The sequence below is a fragment of the Nicotiana tomentosiformis genome, chromosome 9 (genome assembly GCF_000390325.3).
Source record: "Nicotiana tomentosiformis chromosome 9, ASM39032v3, whole genome shotgun sequence".
In the NCBI taxonomy this organism is placed as follows: domain Eukaryota; kingdom Viridiplantae; phylum Streptophyta; class Magnoliopsida; order Solanales; family Solanaceae; genus Nicotiana; species Nicotiana tomentosiformis.
Window position 1 is genome coordinate 58602484 of NC_090820.1, and position 20813 is coordinate 58623296.

The 20813-nt window shown below is 38.2% G+C and overlaps 1 protein-coding gene across 1 annotated transcript; it reads left to right on the forward strand.

Moving 5' to 3' along the window:
- The first annotated feature begins 20027 nt into the window (after positions 1 to 20027).
- Positions 20028 to 20366, forward strand: LOC138898851 (uncharacterized). Its single transcript, XM_070184957.1, has one exon. The coding sequence runs from the start codon at positions 20028 to 20030 to the stop codon at positions 20364 to 20366; it is 339 nt and encodes a 112-aa protein (XP_070041058.1).
- The last annotated feature ends 447 nt before the right edge of the window (positions 20367 to 20813 follow it).

Sequence of the window (20813 nt, forward strand, 5' to 3'; positions counted from 1 at the left end):
TATTTAGAGTTAGACTTGATGAATGATAAGCTTGAAGGCTATGCAAGTCTCACACTCTTTCCTTATCTTTTAATTAATGCATTTATGAGTTTATGCCTTCAATTCCTTTATCGTTTTGTTTATGCTTTCATTAGTGTTAAATTAGTCTTAGTTGGTGAGCAATTAGTAGTGAATGCTTAATTGATTAATTACTTTATCCGGGTTTTTCAAGAGTTGCCAATCTCCTAAGGGTTTTCATAGCTTACGGGATACAAGTAATTGAATTCATAGAGGTAATTAGGCTTCATATTCTAATTGGTTCTTGTTCTTCTAATCAATTGTAGGTCTAGCTCTTATTTTTTATTTCGCATATTTTGCTATATCTGTGTTTTCATTCATAGTCCGTATCATCCGCCTGCCTGTGGATGGAAAGTCGTACTAAGATTTACTTGGGTCCAAACCTTGTTGAAATTTCTACCTAAAGTTAGCGGCGAGCTGCGCCCCTCGATATGAGATGATGAAAACTAAAGTGTCGTGCAATCTATCTCATTTATATACAACTGAGCATTGTGTCAGTGGCCTTAACAAGCAATAAGTGTGCTGACTTCGTGAGTCGATCCACAATCACCCAAATTGAGTATAACGTACGAAGGGTGCGAGGTAGACCTACCACAAAGTCCATGTTGATCTCCCACTTTCAAATTGGAATCTCTATATTTTGTGCCAAGCTGACAGGTCTTTAGTGCTCGGCCTTCACTTGTTGTCAATTAGGGCATCTAGCCACAAAGTGCGCTATATCCCTTTTTATGTCATTCCGCTAGTGGATTTCCTTGAGGTCATGGTACATTTTCGTAGAGCAGGGTGCACAAAATACTTGGAACTGCGAGCCTCGGTCATGATTCTTTCCTGGAGACCATCCATATTTTGAACACACAATCTCCCTTGGTACCTTAGCATACCATCATTCGTGCCAAGAGAAAAAGCCATGGTCTTGTGTTTATAGATTCCCTCCTTCAATTGTACCAAAAATGGATCGTCATACTGTTTCTCCTTAACTTCCATTACCAGTAATGAGTTGGCTCTGTGTTGTAAAATCGCCCTTCCTTTGCTTGAGTGCTCGAGTCAGACTCCCAAATTAGCCAACTGGTGAACTTCCTTGACCATCGGCTGTAACACCCCGGAAAATTTTGAAGAACTTAAGTGTAAAGCCCGGTAAACTTTGCAAAGAAAATAATGTTTCATGGTGCCGGACTAGGATTACGTGTTTAAGTAAAGGAAAATTTTTGGCGGAAAAATGCATTTCTGCGGTCCATTATGCGACCGCAGAATCACTCTGCGGACCGCATAATGGCCGCAGAGTGAGGCAGTTAATTGGGGTCAGTTGGAAGCAATTATGCAGTCAACTATGCGACCGCATAACTGTTATGCGGTGTACTATGCGACCGCAGAACAGTTATGCGGACGACATAGTGACCGCAGACTCAGGCAGATTTTTGGTCATTTTGGACACCAATTATGCGGCGGATATGCGGTCGGCATAACCATTATGCGACCGCAGAACCTGTTCCGGAGCTTCATTTTTGGGTTTTTAAACCCGACCCTATTTTTTTAAATACACTCTTTGGGTCAATTTTTAGGATAATCTGATATTTTAGAGTGAGAGAGAGTGCCCTAGAGTGAGAAGGTGTTCCTCAATAATTGATTCTTCAATTCTTGCTCAAGTTTTGGAAGATTAAGAAGGCAAACTCATTAGGTCCTCATCCTAGAGGTAATTTTCTACACCCTAAACCCTAATTTCGAAATCATCTGAAAATAGGTAATTAGCAAGATAATATTTGGGCATGAGAGTTGATTATTTTACATGCATGTGATATCAAGGGGTGTAGGAAGATTGTTGAACTAAGCATGGTAAAGATTGGGTTGTGGGATGATGTAATCCTCCATAAAAGGACCTTGAAACCTTGTGCACACCTAGTATTTGATAAAATGCTCAAATGAGCTAGAACCACGATCATCTTCCTAATTTTGATTCAATTTGTTATATTTCTAAAATAGATTGAAGTTGCTAAGAATTCCGGAATATTTTAGAGTTTAAGGAAGCTCAATTGAGGTATGTTGACTAAACTTTCTCTCTTGGAATTGAATTCCATAGTGTTTCCGTGAGTTTCAAAGTATGGGTTGCGTATTAAAATGTGGTGGCTTGAATCGTATTTCAAATGAAAGCTAGTATGCCAAATTGTGTGAAATAATCTCAATATTCTCAAGACTCTTAATTGCTCATATGTGTACCAAAAGTCTTGATTGAGAATGTCTTATTGTTGATAACCTATAAAGATGGTTGGAAGTGAAATCAGTAAATTGGGAATATAAAGTGTGGCCAATGTGTCAATAGTGAAAGTTATACTTGTGACCAATGGTGCCAATGAAATAAAATAATGTGAGAAAGATTATGAAATGAGCTTTGACTCAGCTATTCCAAAATTGACTTCGACAATATAATCGGCTAAAAGTTTATGAACTCAAGTGATGCTCATATGTGGCTGTTTTAGCTAATGCTATGCTTTGCAAGTAATTTTCAATATGTTTTGCGTTCTTACATATTCGTGAGTGAAAATTGTGTATGATTTTAACTTGTACTTCGATTGCCAATCATTTTACTCCATTTATTGGAAAGAAATCGATTGTGTTTAAAGCCTTCATTACTAATGAATTTAAAGTTGTGATTTCCGAAATATTCTACTTGTTGATAATTATGATGATGATCTATGAAAGGGAAGAAATGAAAGTGTGGAATATGAAATACGGCCATTGCGCCATGAATAAAGAATCATATGTATGGCCAAGAGAGCCAATGAAATAATAATGTTGTAAGTGGTTGAAAGTACAGATTAGGTGATATGTGGTGTGAAATGTTATGAGATGTACGTATTTGTACTTTTATTTTCAATGTGTTATGAAACCCTATGGACGGTCTATGAAACGTATAGGTATATTGTGTTATGAAACCCTATGGACGGTCTATGAAACGCATAGGTATATTGTGTTATGAAACCCTATGGATGGTCCATGAAACACATAGGTACATTGTGTTATGAAATTCAGTGGACGGTCTATGAACGCGTAGGTACATTGCGATATGAAATCCTGTGGACGGTCTATGAAACGCATAGGTATATTGTGTTATGAAATCCTGTGGACGGTCTATGAACGCATAGGTACATTGCTATATGAAATCCTGTGGACGGTCTATGAACGCATATGTATATTGTGTTATGAAATCCTGTGGACGGTCTATGAAACGCATAGGTGCATTGTGTATAAGAGGTATAAATGTACGGTATAAATAAACACTATGGACGGTCTATGAAATACATAAGTGTATAATATGATATGTAAACACTAAGGACGGTCTAATGAGACACATTATTAATGCAGACAATAGGTGCCCCTTTTGTTGTCCTTGTTTGTACAGGTTGTTTCAATTACATTATATTATGTGTTCCATGTATAGATCATATGGGCATTCTATTTTGAAAGAGGATTTCTAGCTATACATACTAGTGCTATTCGACAGTACTAACGTCCCTTTTGCAGGGGGCACTGCATCTTTAATGGATGCAGGTGGTTCTACAGCATATGGCATTGATCAGTGATAGCAGTACACTCCTTTCAGCCGATTTGGTGAGCCCCACTTCATTTTGGGGTCATGTATCTTTTATTTCTCATGTACTTTGTGGTTGAGGTATAGCCGGGACCTTATTACCGGCATGTCCATATTACTCTTCAGTTGTACTTAGAGGCTCCGTAGACAGGTTATGAGTGGTATTTGATGTTGGGAATTGGATTAGAACTGTTGGTATTTGGCAACATGTTTCATTAAATCTATAAACTCGTACTATTTTGGAAATATTGAATGATGCTGTTAATGGGAATGAAATGGAAGCGGTTAATGAAATCTCTTCAGTATTTGATTAACGGAGTACATCTCCTCTTTATTCACAAATAAATTTGGGTAGAATAAAATCTAACAGCTTGCTCAGTCAGATTCACTCGGTTGAGCGCCGGTCGCGCTCCTCGGTTTTGGGGCGTGACATCGGCCTTTGGTGTGCCTCCAAGTAAGCCAAACAACCCATAGATTTCTGGCTAAGAGCACCCACAACAACATTAGCCTTCTCTAGATGATAGAGAATGTCGATGTCATAGTCTTTAAGTAGTTCAAGCCATCTCCTTTGCCTCAAATTCAACCCCCATCTGCTTGAAAATATATTGAAAACTCTTATGGTCCGTGAATATGTCCACATTTTGTACCATGTGGTCCATGTGGATATATTCACGAACCATAAGAGCCTCCAATACATTTTCAAACAAAATGAGCTGAATCTGAGGCAGAAAAGATGGCTTGAGTTACTCAAGGATTACGACATCGATATTCTATATCACCCGGGGAAAGCCAATGTTATGGCGGATGCTCTTAGCCGGAAATCTATGGGTAGTTTAGTACACTTGGAGACATATCAAAGGCCATTGGCCAAGGAAGTTCATCGATTGCCTAGTTTGGGAGTTCATCTTGCGGACTCTAGTGAATGAAGGGTGATTGTACAAAATAGTATTGAATCATCACTTGTTGTGGAAGTCAAAGAGAAACAGTACAACGATCCATTGTTGGCACAACTAAAAGAGGGGATTTATAAACATAAGACCATGGCCTTTTCTCTTGGCATTATGCGACCGCATAACAGGTCTGCGGGCTGCATAGTGACCGCAGAACTGGTCAGTTCCTTTTCAGTTTTAGTACCCCAATTTAGTGGTCATTTCGCGGACCGCATAACCATTATGCGGTCGCATATGCGACCGTAGAACCTGTTCCGGAGCTTTATTTTTAGGTTTTTAAAATCCGACCCTACTTCGTTAAAATAGATGTAAGGGGCCATTTTTGAGCAAAACCTGATACTTTAGAGTGAAAGAGAGAGTCCTAGAGGGAGAAAGTGATCTTCATCAAATTACTCTTTAATTCTTGCTCAACCATTGAGGATTAACAAAGGAAGACTTTATGCATGTAGAAAGTATTAGAGAGGCAATTATTGGGTGTGTGGGTTGTTGTCATGCATGCATGTATCCTTGAAGTATGTGGGAAGGTTATGAGCTAAACATGGAAGAGAATGGGTTGGGAAATGATGGAATCTTTCACAAAAGGGCCTTAGAACCTTAATGCACACCTAGTGTTTGATAAAATGCTCAAATGAGCTAAAATCATGATCATCTTCCTATGTTTTGGTTCGACTTTTTATATTTCTAAAATAGATTGAAGTTGCTAAGAATTCCGGATCATTTTAGAGTTTGAGAAGCTCAATTGAGGTATGTTGGCTAAACCCCCTTCTTCTTAGAATCAAATCCCCTGGTGTTCATGTAATTGGAGTAAGTCCTTGATCATTATTGAATTGATTATTCCTAATGTGGTTATGTTGAAGGATGTATGTTCAATATTTATTCTAAATGCTTCATCATGTTATCTTGCCATTTGAGGATGTACTCAAAATGTGGAATATGTGTTGGAAATGTTAAGACTTCATGTCAAGATCGAAATAATGGTTGTTATGCCAAATTGTATGAAAAGCCTCTATGTGCCTAAGATTTCCCAAATTGCTCATATGTGAATTTAAATGTCTTGAAGGGGAAGCCCTATTGTTGTTGATAATGATAATGATATTTGAATGTTGAAAAGGGAACTGGAATTACGAAATATGGCCAAGTGCCAAGAATTACCTTATAATTGGGGCCACTAGTGCCAATAAATTGAAAGGATATGAAAGAAGAATGACGTGAGATGATTGACTGAAAAAGGTAATGTCTTGGGTGAGACGGCCTAGCCGATTGGGCCGTGATCGGACACCATGCCGCACACATGGTGGTGACTGTGCTGAAAATGATAATTGAAATTGTGGTTATGGTTGATGTATCAAGTGAGACGACCTAGCCGATCGGGTCGTGATCGGACTCCGTGTAAGAATACAGTGGTATTGTGAATTGTGGAATATCGGCACTAAAGATCACTCAACTTAATAACATGGAAATTGACTTGAAAACTTATGTGATCTTAAACTTGGTGTTTTAATGTTATTTGAAGCTTGTATTGAATTCTTAACTGTTTCCCTTGTATTATTATTCAATCTATTGAGATGGTGTTTAGCTATACATACTAGTGCTATTCGACGGTACTAACGTCCCTTTTGCCGGGGGCGTTGCATCTTTAAATGGATGCAGGTGGTTACATAGCAGGTAGTGTTGATCAGTGCTAGTGGCACATCCTCTTCCTAGTAGACTTGGTGAGCCCCACTTCATCACGGGGTCACGTATTGTATCTTTTGTTCATATTATTATCATATCTCAAGGTATAGCCGGGGCCTTATTGTCGGCACTATAATAACACTCTTTTGTATCTTTTAGAGGCTCCGCAAACACTATGTGGGTTGTACATGAGTGCTAGAAAAGTCAAACAAGTTATGTTGTGTATTTTGAGACTTAATAGTGTAGTAACTAATGAAACGGGTTACTGTTGTATGTATGAACTTCCTACTGTCTAATTAATGAAATCATGTCTTTTCTTGATCATGGGTGAGTTGGGTAGAAAGTATTTAACAAGTTTGCTCGATCGGGTTCACTCGGTTGAGCGTCGGTCACGCTTCACGAGGTTAGGGCGTGACAAATATATCTAACTTGTTCCACACAAATCCTCCCCCCATATAAACCTCCTTAATAGTTCCAAAACCATTTTCACATATAATTGCTTATATTACGAGTCCTTATAGTTTAGTAGTCACGTCAGCAGAGGGCTTGCTAGGTGTGTCGGGATCTAAGGCAGGTCGCCAGGTTTTACCCTAGGTCAGTAAGCAGTATGCCACAACAGGTTACTCATGCCATGATTTCGGCACTGGTTGCTCACCACCCGCTCAGCTAGCTAGAGGCGGGGCTCAAGTAGCCAGAGGTGGAGGCCAGCCATTTAAAGGTGGAGGCTAGTCAGTATGAGGTCGTCCTAGAGGTACATGTCAAGTTGGTGAGGCTCAGCCTCGTTGTTATGCATTTTCGGAGTCGCATGATGCTGTTATTACAGGTATTATCTCAGTATGTCATAGATATGCTTATGTGTTTTTTGATCCGGCTTCTACATATTCTTATATGTCATCATATTTTGCTTCAAACTTGAGTATTCCTCGTGATTCTCTTGATGTCCATGCTTTGGTGTCTACACCGATTGGAGATTCCATTGTAGTTGATCGGGTGTACCAGTCTTGTGTTGTTACTATTAATGGTTTTGATATTATAGTTGATCTTTTGTTGTTGAATATGGTGGATTTTGAGGTCATTCTTGGTACGAATTGGTTGTCCCTGTATCACACTGTTGACAACCAATTTTGATCCTGCCCCTTTTAAATAAATTTTTAACGCTTATTGATTAGCAATAAATGTAGTGGAGTACTTTAAAAAAATATTTGCATCTATTTTTTTCAAATATAAATAATATAATAGGTGATAATAAGTATAATTATAGTTAATAATATTAATTTATGATAATTTTGTCTTAAATAATTATAATTATATTACCTCTATTACTTTAATTAATCAACAATTAGCCTTTACAAATCAATAGACGAGTACTACAATTATTTTGATAATATAAAAATTATCTTACAGTAGCTAATTAATAATACATCTTTTAATGGAATTTTATTATATTTTATTGGGATTAAATAAGTTTAATTAATTTAATTGTAAAAGGGGGTTAAAACTTTAAAAGGTTACAATAGCAATTGATTGATTTTTAATTCGAGTGGCCATGAGTTAAATACCCAATCCAGCCTAATACGCAAAAGCACTGGCCCAACACCTCTGACCCGGTCCAGCAGCCCCATCACCTATCCTACTTGACGATCCTTGCCACTCACTCTCAACCAATCACAATGCGCCATGTCACCTCCCCAAACCACTCACATAACAAACACAACTCATCTGGACCATTAATCAAAATCATCAACGGTCCAGAATTAGATGTAATTCCTCTTTAATTTTTAAGGCCCCCAACTTATCTCAACCGTTGGATCAAAGTGATCCAACGGCCCCCATTTTATCCCCACAAAAAAATTTCTTCTCTTTTTTATCTCCAAAAATCTAGACCCGTTAATCTGAATGATCTAACGGCTCCCATACAATTCCCCATTTTTAATTAACCAACCTCCCCAAACCCTAGAACCATTTCCCCTAATGCAGCCACCCCATTTCCCTTTGTTCGCTCTGTTCTCTCATCCTCTCATGCCCTACTATCTCTGAAACCTAGCACAAAATCATGCAAAGTCACTCAAATCCAACTAAGAGTTTCATCATTTCTCCCTTTGTAACAACTAGGCCGGTCATTTTATGTACATTAGATTTGTTTCCCCTATTTAATGCTTTACTTATCTATTTGAGGTTTTGTGACTTGCCGGGGTGGTTGGTTTGGTTTCGGAAAAGTTTCAGAATGAATTAGGACACTTAGTCCCAAGGTTGGAAGTTTAAGTTGAAAGAGTTGATCAGAGTTTAACTTTTGTATAGAAGACTATGGAATGGATTTTTGATGGTTCCAATAGCTTCCTTTGGTAATTTTGGACTTAGGCATATGTCCAATTTTGAATTTGGAGGTCTGTAGGTTGGTTTGGTGCTTTTTGGCGAAAGTTGAAGGTTTGGAAGGTTGATAGGTTTAACCGAAAGTTGAGTTTATTGATATCGGGTTAGGATTTTGGAAAGTTGAGAGTTGGAATAGGTCAATTGTGTCATTTGGGACTTGAATGCAAAATTTGAGGTCATTCGGAGTTGATTTGATATGGTTCGGCATGTGTTCTGGAAGTTTAAAGTTCATTAGTTCATTAGGCTCGAATTGTGGTGCGATTCGTTGTTTTGATATTGTTTTATGTGATTTGAGGCCTCGAGTAGGTTTTTGTTGTGTTTTGGGATTGGTTGGTGTATTTGGACCGGGTCTCGGGGGCCTCGGGTATGTTTCGGATGGGTTTTGGACCATTCCTCTATGTGTTGGATTGTTGTTCTGATGTCTGGTGTTTTCTTCTTCGCTATCGCAACACAGTGGTCGCATTCGTGGAGGGCTTCTTGGTTGAAAGGCAAATTGTTCTTCGTGTTCTCGAGTTGATGAACGTGTTGGCGAAGCTTTGGAAGGCAGTGGCCTCCGCAATTGCATGATGGACGACGCGTTCATGTAGAAGGGAGGCCGGATGGGGGCATCGGGACTTAAGTCTTCACGTTTTCCGGAGAATGTACGCGTTCGCGTAGGCATGGTGGAGTTTGTCATCGTGTTTGTGACTAGGATGTCACGTTCACGAAGGAGGTTTTGGCAGCTGGAGGATTATGTTCTTCACGATTGCGAAGGCATTTCCGCGATTGCAAAGGGTATGCCTGGGCAGACTATTTAACATCTCTAATTCGAGGGTTTGGTTATTATATCACATTTTGAGTTAGAGAACCCGGTTTTGGGCAATTTTGGAGGGGATTTTCATGATTTGGATTGGGAGTATTTTTTACTCGGATTTTTTTATGTTCCATGATTCCATTCTTATTTTTAGCATTTAATTGGTGAAATTAAGTGAAGAAATTGGTGATTTTAGTAAAAACGTTTCTAAATGAAATTTGATGATTTGAACGTCGATTTGATGTCATAATTGGATGAAATTAGTATGGTTTGACTCGTATTTTAATGGGTGTGCAGAATTTTTGAGTTTTGTCGGGTTCCGAGGTGCATTCCCGGGGTTGACTTTTTGATTTTGATAAAAATGCAGATTTATTATTTGGAGTTGTTTCCTACGACATTATTTGATGATATTAAGTTGTTTGTGACTAGATTTAAGTCGTTCGGAGGCCAATTCATGTGGGAAGGGCTTTTTAGAGTATTAAGTCCCGCGTTTTAAAGTAAGTAACATATCTAAACTTGGATTTGAGGGTAAATATCCCTGGGATCCATGTTATATGAGATATATTTGGGTGACGCACACGCTAGGTGAGGGGCGTGTGTGCATGCACTGGAGTATTCATGATCTGAAGTGGCTTTTAGACTATTATGGAATTTGTTTTTCTATCATGCCTCGTTATATCCGTATTTTCTTAACCTGTATGATTATTTGAGTTCTAATTCATGTTAAAAATCATGTCTAGGCTATGTGTTATTTGTTTGAGATATGATAGGGCTATTCTTGTTGTTTCTGAGCTATTTGCCTTAATTGTACATATACTCTCAATCATGATACTATATCCGTGTATGATATCTCTGTCTCCGTACCTTCTTATTTGATTCCTCGTATATGTAACACTGTTGAATTGGAGCACTGTGAGATGTGGTTAACTTAGTCTTGAGCAGTTGATAACTTAGCTTAGGCCATATAGCTAATTTGGTATTGATATTGAGGTGGCGTGTATGCTAGGCCCCACATTGGGCTAAGTGGTACTAATTTTGAGGCTACATGTGCACCAGGCCCCACTATTGGGCTATGTGATTTTGATTAGCACTTGGGCCAGGATTCGCCCCTCCGAAGTCTGACATGCCAGCAGTGAGCGCATGCACAGTGTTATATATATACATGCTTTGGTGAGGGGAATTTATGCCAGGCACACTACAGTGCTAAGTGTTGTTGTGTGTGATGGTAAAGGCCTTGGGCCAGGCACCGTGAACTTGCTAAGTGTGGTTATTCTTTATGGCTTCACTGTGATGATATTGAGTTGATATGTATATTTGATAAGTAGGCATAGAGATGTACTTTTCTCATGCTAGCTAGCAAATAAAATATTTTATCCGTGTTGGGATTTAACTGTTATACTTGGAAAGCATGTCTAAATTCCTTAAATGTGAACGAGCTGAACATGATATTATTAAGTTGTTTGCTTATACTGTTTCCTTTATGTTCCGACATGTTATTGGTTATAAAATTGGTCTCTAAGTATTTCTTCTGAGCTCATCACAGCTTTCAGCCCAAGGTTAGGTTTGTTACTTATTGAGTACATGGGCCGGTTGTACTCATACTACATTCTGTACTTTGTGTGCAGATCTAAGTACTTCCGGATGTGGTGATTGCTAGTTGTGTTGGTACCAGCTTTGGCAGATTGCGAGGTAGCTGCTATGTCGTCCGCAGACCTTGAAGTTCTCTTTTATTTATTTATGTTATTACTGTTCTATTGTTCAGATAATGCATTGAGGATTTGGCCTTGTATTTTGATATTCAGTAGTGCACATGTACTTGTTGACACCAGATCATTGGGATGGTTGTAGAAGTATTACTGTTATTTTGATGTTATTTCATGATATCTCCGTTGTTGAGTTTATTAAATTCGGTATATAAATTTACTGTTATTATGGAATTGTTGGCTTGCCTAGCAAGTAGTGTTAGGCGCCTTCGCAGCAGCTGGTGGGAGTTGAGTCATGACACTCTTTCAACCGCGAATCTAGCCGAGCCTACCATAATCATCACCCAATTTTGAATTTCAAGCCCCGATACCCTAGACCAAAATATGAAAGTGCAAGAATATAATCATTTCATCTTTCGCCCATTCAAAATCGTTACATGCAGCTATGGATTCGTGAAAATCTAGACCGCATCATGATGGTCGATGGTCCAGAGATCAAACGCAGTGATCTTTAGACATTTTCTTTAATCGACGGTCTGTTTGGCATCAACGGCTAACCCGTTCATCATTTCGAATAAGTAAACTCTCCTTCTGATTTTTCCCTCTATTTTTCTCATCTTTTCCCATGTTGCTTTGATCAGTGCTCATCGTCACCTTCCATTAATTCTTTCAAATTCAAATGGAACCTAAGGATCAATTTTCCACTATAAATAGAGGGCTTTAATGCACTCACCAAACACAAACTACCTTAAGAAGTCTAGAAAATGCTATCTACTTAAATACTTAGAGAATTTCTCGTATTCCTTTCTTTCTTTTTGTTTCCGCTCGAGTTCAACCACTGAGAATTGATCGGGAACTTTGGATCCTAAATGGCTAAGAAAGATTACCTGGTTTGTTGCTCCGAAAAAGGTCAGTAGACCACTGACTCCCCTTTTAATTATTCAGTCATTTTATGTGATATCATGTTGTCTCGTTTATTTGATGTATTCTGTTAATCACTTGCCTATTTTTCTTCATGATAATCATTAGTCAAGTATGTGACATTCTATTATGTTATGATATTTGTGTTATTTTTTTCTTAATCAACTAATACTTCCTACTAATAGTTGTGTTTATCCATGTGTTGTTGTTTAAATCAACATCTTATGGTGGTCGTTGAACTCTGTTTCTCATACCTATATTATCATGGTGTATTGCTTAACCAATTGAATGGTTTTATGTTTGTGTTGTTTTGAGTGATCCTTGTTGATAGTCATTACCATCTGCTTAAGCTGATTGAATGATGTTCATAAACTTTTATGTTGTCCTATTTAATTAACTGAAAAATCTCCATGCCTTCATCATTATGTTGTCCTGATCAAATGATCTCCATGCTTATAGTATCATGTTGCTTTTGTTTAATTGATGGAATGACTCTCAGTCCTGCCTATGTTATCATCTTTATCTGTTTGTTTAATTAAGTGGTTCCAGTTAATAGTCCTGTTATGGCACTATGTTGTTCTGCTCAGCTAGGTGAAATGGTAAATGTTAGTAGACATTTGTTTATCATGATAATCTAAATATTCCAAACTTTGTCCACCTAGATTGGCCTGCTTTTACTTTAGAGTTCAAAAAGTGATCATGTTTGCCTGAATTGCAATCACATGCATGTCTTGTTTTGGCTAGCTGTACATAAGTGTTTCTTGTTGTCTCATGATCATTTGATGTTTAAGGACACTATCCAGAAGGTTTTCACTAATATGATTTGATTAGTGTTGATTCTGATAGCTTAGAAGTATAACAAAATGTTGTCAAATGTGCATTATTATGTTTAGATGTCATGCCTATAGGATTTAAATAGTGAGACTGGAAGTTGAACCTCTTATTCATGCTTAATGTCCCAGTTATTCTAACAATTAGTATGACTCCTCAGGCCAATTTTAAGTTAAGGTACTTGGGCTTGGATTCTTTAGTATATAATGAGGCATACAACTATGTGTTTGTTTGTTGTTGAGGGACTTCTTTGAGATTGTTCTCATGTTCTTTCTTGCTTTAATAATCTAAAGCTATTTAAAGAAACTCTATTTAATGGGATCCTTATGAGAAAGTGCAGTGAATAAATGCAATGTATTTTTTTGTGACAACCTGATAGGTCGTTTTGAGTACTAGCCTTAATTTTCTTATTCCGAGACCTCCCATAACTTCATTTGATGTTTATTAATTAGTTTTCCAGAAAGCTTTTACGTAAAATTTTGAAGAAAATGAAATTTTTGACTTAAAATGAGGCTAGAGTTGATGACAGTCAATATTCTTGGTAAACGACCCCGGATCAGTATTTGGACGATTCCGATAGGTTCATATGATATTTTTGGACTTGTACACACGTTTGCTTGGGGTCTAGGGCGACCCGAGCGCATTTCGGCGTGTTATATAAAAAATTGTGAAAATGAGTTTTAAAGTTGTAATTCTTGAGTTTTGATGATTGATTCTTGTTATCTAGTGTTATTTTGATGATTTGAGGTAGCGAGAAAGTTTGTAGGATGTTATTACATGCATGCATGTTCGGTTTAGATCCCGAGGGGCTCGGGTGAGTTTTGAGAGTGTTACAGATGGGTTTGCAACTGTTAACGCTCAGCAATTGCTGGTGCAAGTCTGCAAATCTCGCACTTGCAAGGTTTGGCTCGCATTTTCAGGCTTGCTTTTGCAGTCAAATGATCGCATTTGAAAAATGGGAACCGCGGGCGGGACATCGCATTTGCGCACTAGGTGTGGTCCGCATTTGCGAACATTTTGCCATTTTTCTGAACTCTGGTAGGTTTTGACATGCGAAGCTTTTAACTGCATTTGTGATGGATGGTTAATCGCATTTGTGAGATTTTTGTCGCATTTGCGATGTTTGACTGCCTAATGCACTGATCGCATTTGCGATCAACGTGTCGCATTTGCGAATAACTCATTCGGAAATGCGACGTCTGTAGATGGGTAAATGAGGGGAACATCGCGACTTAGCTTATTTTACACCATTTCTCAATTGCCAAATAGTCTAGAGGCAATTTTTGAAGAACTTTCTCCACAAATTCATTGGTAAGCAACTGTAACTTGATTTCAATCAATTTCAATTACTTTTTATGAGTTTTTTAACATCAAATCTATGAATTTTACGGTAGAAATTAGGGGTTTTGGGTAGAATTTAAGAATTTTATAAAAATGAGATTTAGACGTCAAATGGATTTCAAAATAAATTACATAACTCGGCTTGGGGGTGAATGGGTAATTGAGTTTTGTTCCGAATCTCAGATTTCGACCAAGTGACCCAGAGTTGACTTTTTAAAAAATGATCAAAAGTGAACCTTTTTCATTCATGGGTAGTTTATAAAGCTTATTTTGAATTCTTTGATCGATAATTGGCTAGATTCTATTGGTTTGGAGGCTTGGTCGAAAGGCAAGGCCGTGATTGAATGTTGATTTGGTTGCGGAGTGAGGTAAGTGTTGTGGTTAACTTTGACTTGAGGGAATTAGGACTTTTTATTCTATTTGCTACGTGAATTATGTGTGGGGACGGTGTATAGATAAGCTGACGGGTGTATATGCGTTGTCATTGGGTTAAATCATACGCGTGGAAATTGTCTTATTATACCATGTTGTTTCATTTATTGTGCTTTCCATGCCTTAGTTAGATTGCTATTTCTTTAATTGTTCTATTTCATGTTTATTGTTAATTTTGGAAGTTGTTGGGACATTGAAAGTTGAAATTTTTTTCCCACCTTGCTTGGTACCATGGATTGTTATTGTTTCTTTGTGAGGAAGAGTGAAAAGCACGAAGGGTGTTGTCGTGCCATATTTATATATTGATATCATTGCTTGAGTGAACGTGAGGATAAAGCATGAAGGGTGATGTCCTGCCATTATATTTATATCATATCATGTGAGAAAGAGAGTAAAAGCACGAAGGGTGATGTCGTGCACTTGATTGCTTTATTATCATGTGAGGATGAGAGTGAAAGCACGAAGGGTAATGTCGTGCAATTATATTTATATTATATGGTGAGAATGAGAGTAAAAGCACGAAGGGTGATGCCGTAATTTGATGATTTCATTGCTTTACTCGATTCTTGGATTGTGAATTTAACTTGGCTGCTTCATTGCTCATTTCAGAAAGAGACTTACTTGGCGATTTTGCACTTATTTTTCTGATCGTTGCTCCCATTTTATACCTCTCCCCGTTATTTTATATATATATATATATATATATATATATATATATATATATATATATATATATATATATATATACAGGTTTTTAGTAGGTGTCTTGTCTTAGCCTCGTCACTACCTCGTTGGGGTTAGGCTCGACACTTACGGAATACATTGGGTCGATTGTACTCATACTACACTTTTATACTTTTTGTGCAGATTTTGACGTTGGTACCAGCGGAGTTCTGAGAGGCACGTAGCTGATATCAGTCAGTGACTCAAGGTAGAGCTACACCCTGTTTGCAGACCCTAGAGTCACTTTTCTATTTTTACTGTTATTACCATTTTAGTTCGGATAGTGTTGTATTTCTATTGAAACCGCATGTACTTGTGACACCAGATTTTGGGGTGGTTTATGTTATATCATTGACTGGTTATTAGATATTTATTTCTTTTCTTTATTTTGTATTATTTGTTATGTTGGCTTGCCTGGCATTTGGTGTTAGGCGCCATCACGATCCCGCGGTTCGGATTTCGAGTCGTGACATTGTCTTTTGCAAACTACATAATGTCTTAACATTTAGAGTGGCATTCCTGAAGACTGAATTTGTTTGTTCTAAGTTATTGGTGTCTCTTTATGATTGAAATTATGAAATATGTCATGAGATATCATAATGGACCTCCTGTACTTGTGCTAGTTTGTTTCATGTGGATTATGTAAGACTGCCTGGGCACTTGTTTTGGTTGATTGTTAGGTTGAGATTTCTCTTGTACTAAAACCTCTATAGAAGAGTAAGGTTCAGTACTTAAGAGTGTTTGGTTCAGTACCTCCTGTGTCGTCCATCGAAGCATGCTGCTGTTTAGAGCCTAGTTGGTCCTGACTAATTCATCAACCCAATATGAGAGTCTAGCATCCTTTCCCTTTATCTGAAATAATTACTATTGTTATTGTCTTTTTTTATGTAAATGTTTTTGAGGAACTAACATTGGTATTGGATATTTATTTTCACTTTGATTATTTAGGATGGACTTTAGGTAAATCAAACCTAATAAGATAAAAGGTAATCGAAAAGGTTTATCGCTTTAAAAATCTTAACATTTTCTGGAATCTAAACGCTTTAAAACTAATTATTTAGAAACTAATATTTCTTCCATTTACATACCTTTCTTTCTAGTGAGTTTTATTTGTTTTAGGTAGTTACAGGATTCTAATAAGCTTAAGAAATAATGCCCCTTTGAAAAGTTTTAAACAAGTGGACTAGGCAACTTAACATCTGAATTCTGAATCAAAAGAGGCAATTGCGCCACACATAGCCGAATCCCATTTTACAAAAACTATGCCAAGTAGCCTTTGGAAAACATACAGGTTTTGCAAAATAGCTTCCCAATAAACAAACAAGTTACACTTGTTTTGATAAATATAAGGTGTAAGTATAAAATTCATTCTCTCAAATAATCCCTCTCCCTTATATTACAAACTCTACTATATAGTCTTGAAAACAAATATTACCATATCTAAGGATACAAATCTTTTTCTCAAAATGAATAAAAATGTTTTCTTCACCTATACAAGACTTTCATAGAAACACATTTAGCAATTTTAATCATTAATCAACTAGGATATAAACATTCTCCCCCCCCCCCCAAACCTAACCTATGTTTCAGGAACTACCTCAGGTAGATTTTAAGGGGTACATATCACCTTCCACTTAGAATAACTATAACCCTTACTGGGATTCTCACTTATAGGTACCATAGTATACCTTTAAAGATTAGGTGGCGACTCTTCTTTTATCACCTTCAGGGAAACCACGAGTTATATTTTGTTTTGACCTGTGCAAAATAGGGTATAACACATGCTATCTTGGATTATCATGCCAAGACTATGATGTTAGCTATGCCGTGTTTGCGTAGATTAGAGTAGAGAGGTACCCTTAGTCATTCCACTTGCAGGGTGATTTCATATTTGAAGGCTCGGCGTATCAATGAGAAGGGGTGTTTAGCGTATTTTGCTTACATTCGGGATTCTAGTATGAGGGTTTCTTAGGTGGATTCAGTGCCAATGGTGAGGGAGTTTCCAAAGGTGTTTCTTGTGATTTGTCGGTATGTCACCCGATAGGGATATTGACTTTTGTATTGATTTAGTTTCGGGCACTCAGTCTATTACTATTCCACTGTATCGTATGGCTCTAGCCGAGTTGAAGGAACTAAAAGAGCAGTTGTAGGATTTTCTTGATAAGGGATTCATTAGACAGCGTGTTTCACTTTGGGGTACGCCGGTGTTGATTGTTAAGAATAAGGACGGATCGATAAGGATGTGCATTGAGTATCGGCAGTTGAACAAGGTTATCATCAAGAACAAGTATTTGTTGCCTATGATTGATGATCTATTCGACCAGCTTCATGGTGCCAAGGTATTTTCCAAGATTGATTTTTGATCTGGCTACCATCATGTGAAGATTAGGGCATTAGATATCCCTAAGACAACTTTTAGGTCCCGATATGGTCATTACAAGTTCTTGGTGATGCCATTTGGCTTGACTAATGCATCAACGACCTTCATGGATTTGATGAACCGAATGTTCAAGCCTTATTTGGATTCCTTTGTGATTGTCTTCATTAGTGGTATTCTAGTTTACTCTTGTAGTAAGAAGGAGCATGATCAGCATTTACGGATGGCACTTCAGACTTTGAAGGATCATCAGCTATATGCCAAGTTTTTTAAGTGTGAGTCCTGGTTGGACTCACTTGCCTTCTTGGGTCATGTTGTGTCTTCTAATGGTATCAAGGTTGATCCCAAGAATAAAGAGGCAGTTCATAACTAGCCTACACCTACTTCAGCTACAGAGATTCAGAGCTTCTTGTGTTAGGCGGGCAACTATCACCGTTTCATGGAGGGTTTTTCATCTACCTTAGCCCCATTGACTAAGTTGACTCAGAAGGGTGCTCTTTTCAAATGGTCTGACAAGTGTGAGGAGAGCCTTCAGAAGCTTAATACTGCATTGATTACATCCCTAGTATTTGTGTTGCCCAAAGGCTTGGGGTCTTACACAGTGTATTGTGATGCATTGCATATTGGACATGGTGCGGTATTGGTGCATGATGGTAGAGTGATTATCTACGTGTCTCGTTAGTTGAAGATCCATGAGAGGAAATTCCCTGTGCATCACTTGGAGTTAGCAACCATTGTGCACATGCTCAAAATTTGGAGGTATTACTTATACGGTGTGCCATGTGAGGTCTACCCTGATCATCGGAGTCTCCAACATCTATTCAAGAAAAAAGATTTTAATTTGAGGTAGCAGAGATGGTTGGAGTTATTGAACGACTATGATATCACCATACTTAATCATTCGGGGAAGGCCAATGTAGTGGATGATGCCTTGAGTAGGAATGTGGAGAGCATGGGTAGCTTGGCATTTATACTGGCAGTGGAGAGACCAATGCCCATGGATGTTCAGACCTTGGCTAACAGGTTTGTGAGGTTGGATATTTCAGAGCCTATTAGGATTCTTGCTTGTGTTGTGGTGCAATCATCTTTGTTGGAGTGTATTAAGGCTCACTAGTTTGATGATCTACACTTGTAGGTGTTGAGAGACACGGTGCAATGGGGTGGTTCCAATAAGGCTGTGATTGGGGATGATGGTGGTATGCGGCTTCAAGGCCGGATTTGTGTTTCGAATATTGATGGCTCGAGAGAGTTGATCCTCAATGAGGCTCAGAGCTCCATTATTCCTTTCACCCTAGTGTCCCGAAGATGTATCGTGTGAAGCAACATTATTGGTGGCGGAAGATGAAGAAAGACATTGTTGGACATGTCTCTCGGTACTTGAATTGTTAGCATGTGATGTATGAACACATCAAAAACCGAGTGGCTTGACTCAGAAGTTGGTGATGCCGCAGTGAAAGTGGGAGAGCATCACTATGGACTTTGTGGTAAGCTTACCATGGATATTCAGGAAGTATGTTGCTATTTGGGACATTTAGGAAGCAAGTGATGTATGAACATTAGAAACCGGGTGGCTTGACTCAGAAGTTGGTGATGCCAGAGTGAAAGTGGGAGCGCCTCACTATGGACTTTGTGGTAGGCTTACCATGTACATTCAGGAAGTATGTTGCTATTTGGTCATTGTGGACCGGTTGACCAAGTCCGCACATTTCATCCCGGTGATGACTTCCTACTCTTCAGAGCGGTTGGCTTAGATTTACTTCAGGGAGATTATTTTCCTGCACGGTGTGCCAATTTCTATCATATTAGACTGTGGCACACAATTCACTTCCACTTGTGGAGAGTGGTGCAATGTGAGTTGGGCATGCAGGTGGATTTGAGTATCGTGTTTCACCCTCAAATGGATGGACAGTCCGAGCGGACCATTCAGATTTTGGAGGATATGTTTAGGGAATGCACTATTAATTTTGGGGGTCAGTGGGACCATTTTCTACCTCTAGTACAGTTTGCCTATAGCAACAGTTATCAATCGAGTATTCAGATGGCTCCATACAAGGCCTTATATAGGAAGCAATGTCATTCTCCGATTGGTTGGTTTGATCCCGGTAAGGATAGATTGTTGGGCACAGATTTAGTTTGTGATGCTTTGGAGAAGGTCAAATTGATTGAGGAGTGACTTCGTACAACACAGTCCAGGTAAAAGAGATATGATGATAGGAAGGTTTGTGATGTGGCTTACATGGAGGGTGAGAAGGTTCTTCTCTAAGTTTCGCCTATGAAGGGCATGATGCAATTTGGGAAGAAGGGCAAGTTGATCCCAAGGTTTATTGGCACGTTTGAGATCTTGGTGAGAGTTGGGGAGGTTGCTTATAGGTTTGCATTGCCTCCTATATTTGTAAGGGTACATCTGATATTTTATGTTTTCATGCTTTGGAAGTACCATAAAGATAGGTCAAATGTTTTGGACTTCAGCACAGTGCACCTTGATGAGAATTTGATATATGATGAAGAGTCGGTGGCTATTCTAAATCGTCAAGTTCGAAAGTTGAGATCAAAGGATATTCCTTATGTGAAAGTGTGTTTAAGAGGTCAGCCAACTGAGGAGGCTACATGAGAGTCCGAGTCCGACATGAGGAGTAGATATATGTATCCTTTTGCCAGTTCAAGTACACATCAATGTCTGTTCGAGGACAAATATGTTTTTAGAGGTGAAGAATGTAATGACCTGGTAGGTCATTTTGAGTACTAGCTCCCCTTTCTTTAATTTTTGACATTTCATAGCGTCATTTGATGATTTATGACTTGCGTGCATGGTCCATGTTAATTTTTGAAAAGTCTAAATGTGAATTTTTAAAGAAAACTTGATTTTTGAACTTAAAAATGGCTAGAGTTGACCACGGTTAACATTTTTGGTAAATGATCACGGATCGGTATTTTGATAATTCTTTTAGATTTGTATGATTTGTATGATAATTTTGGACTTGTACGCATGTTTGGTTGGGTTTCGGGTAACCCGAGCCATTTCGGCGCTTGATTTGGAAAGTTAAATTTTTTAATTTGA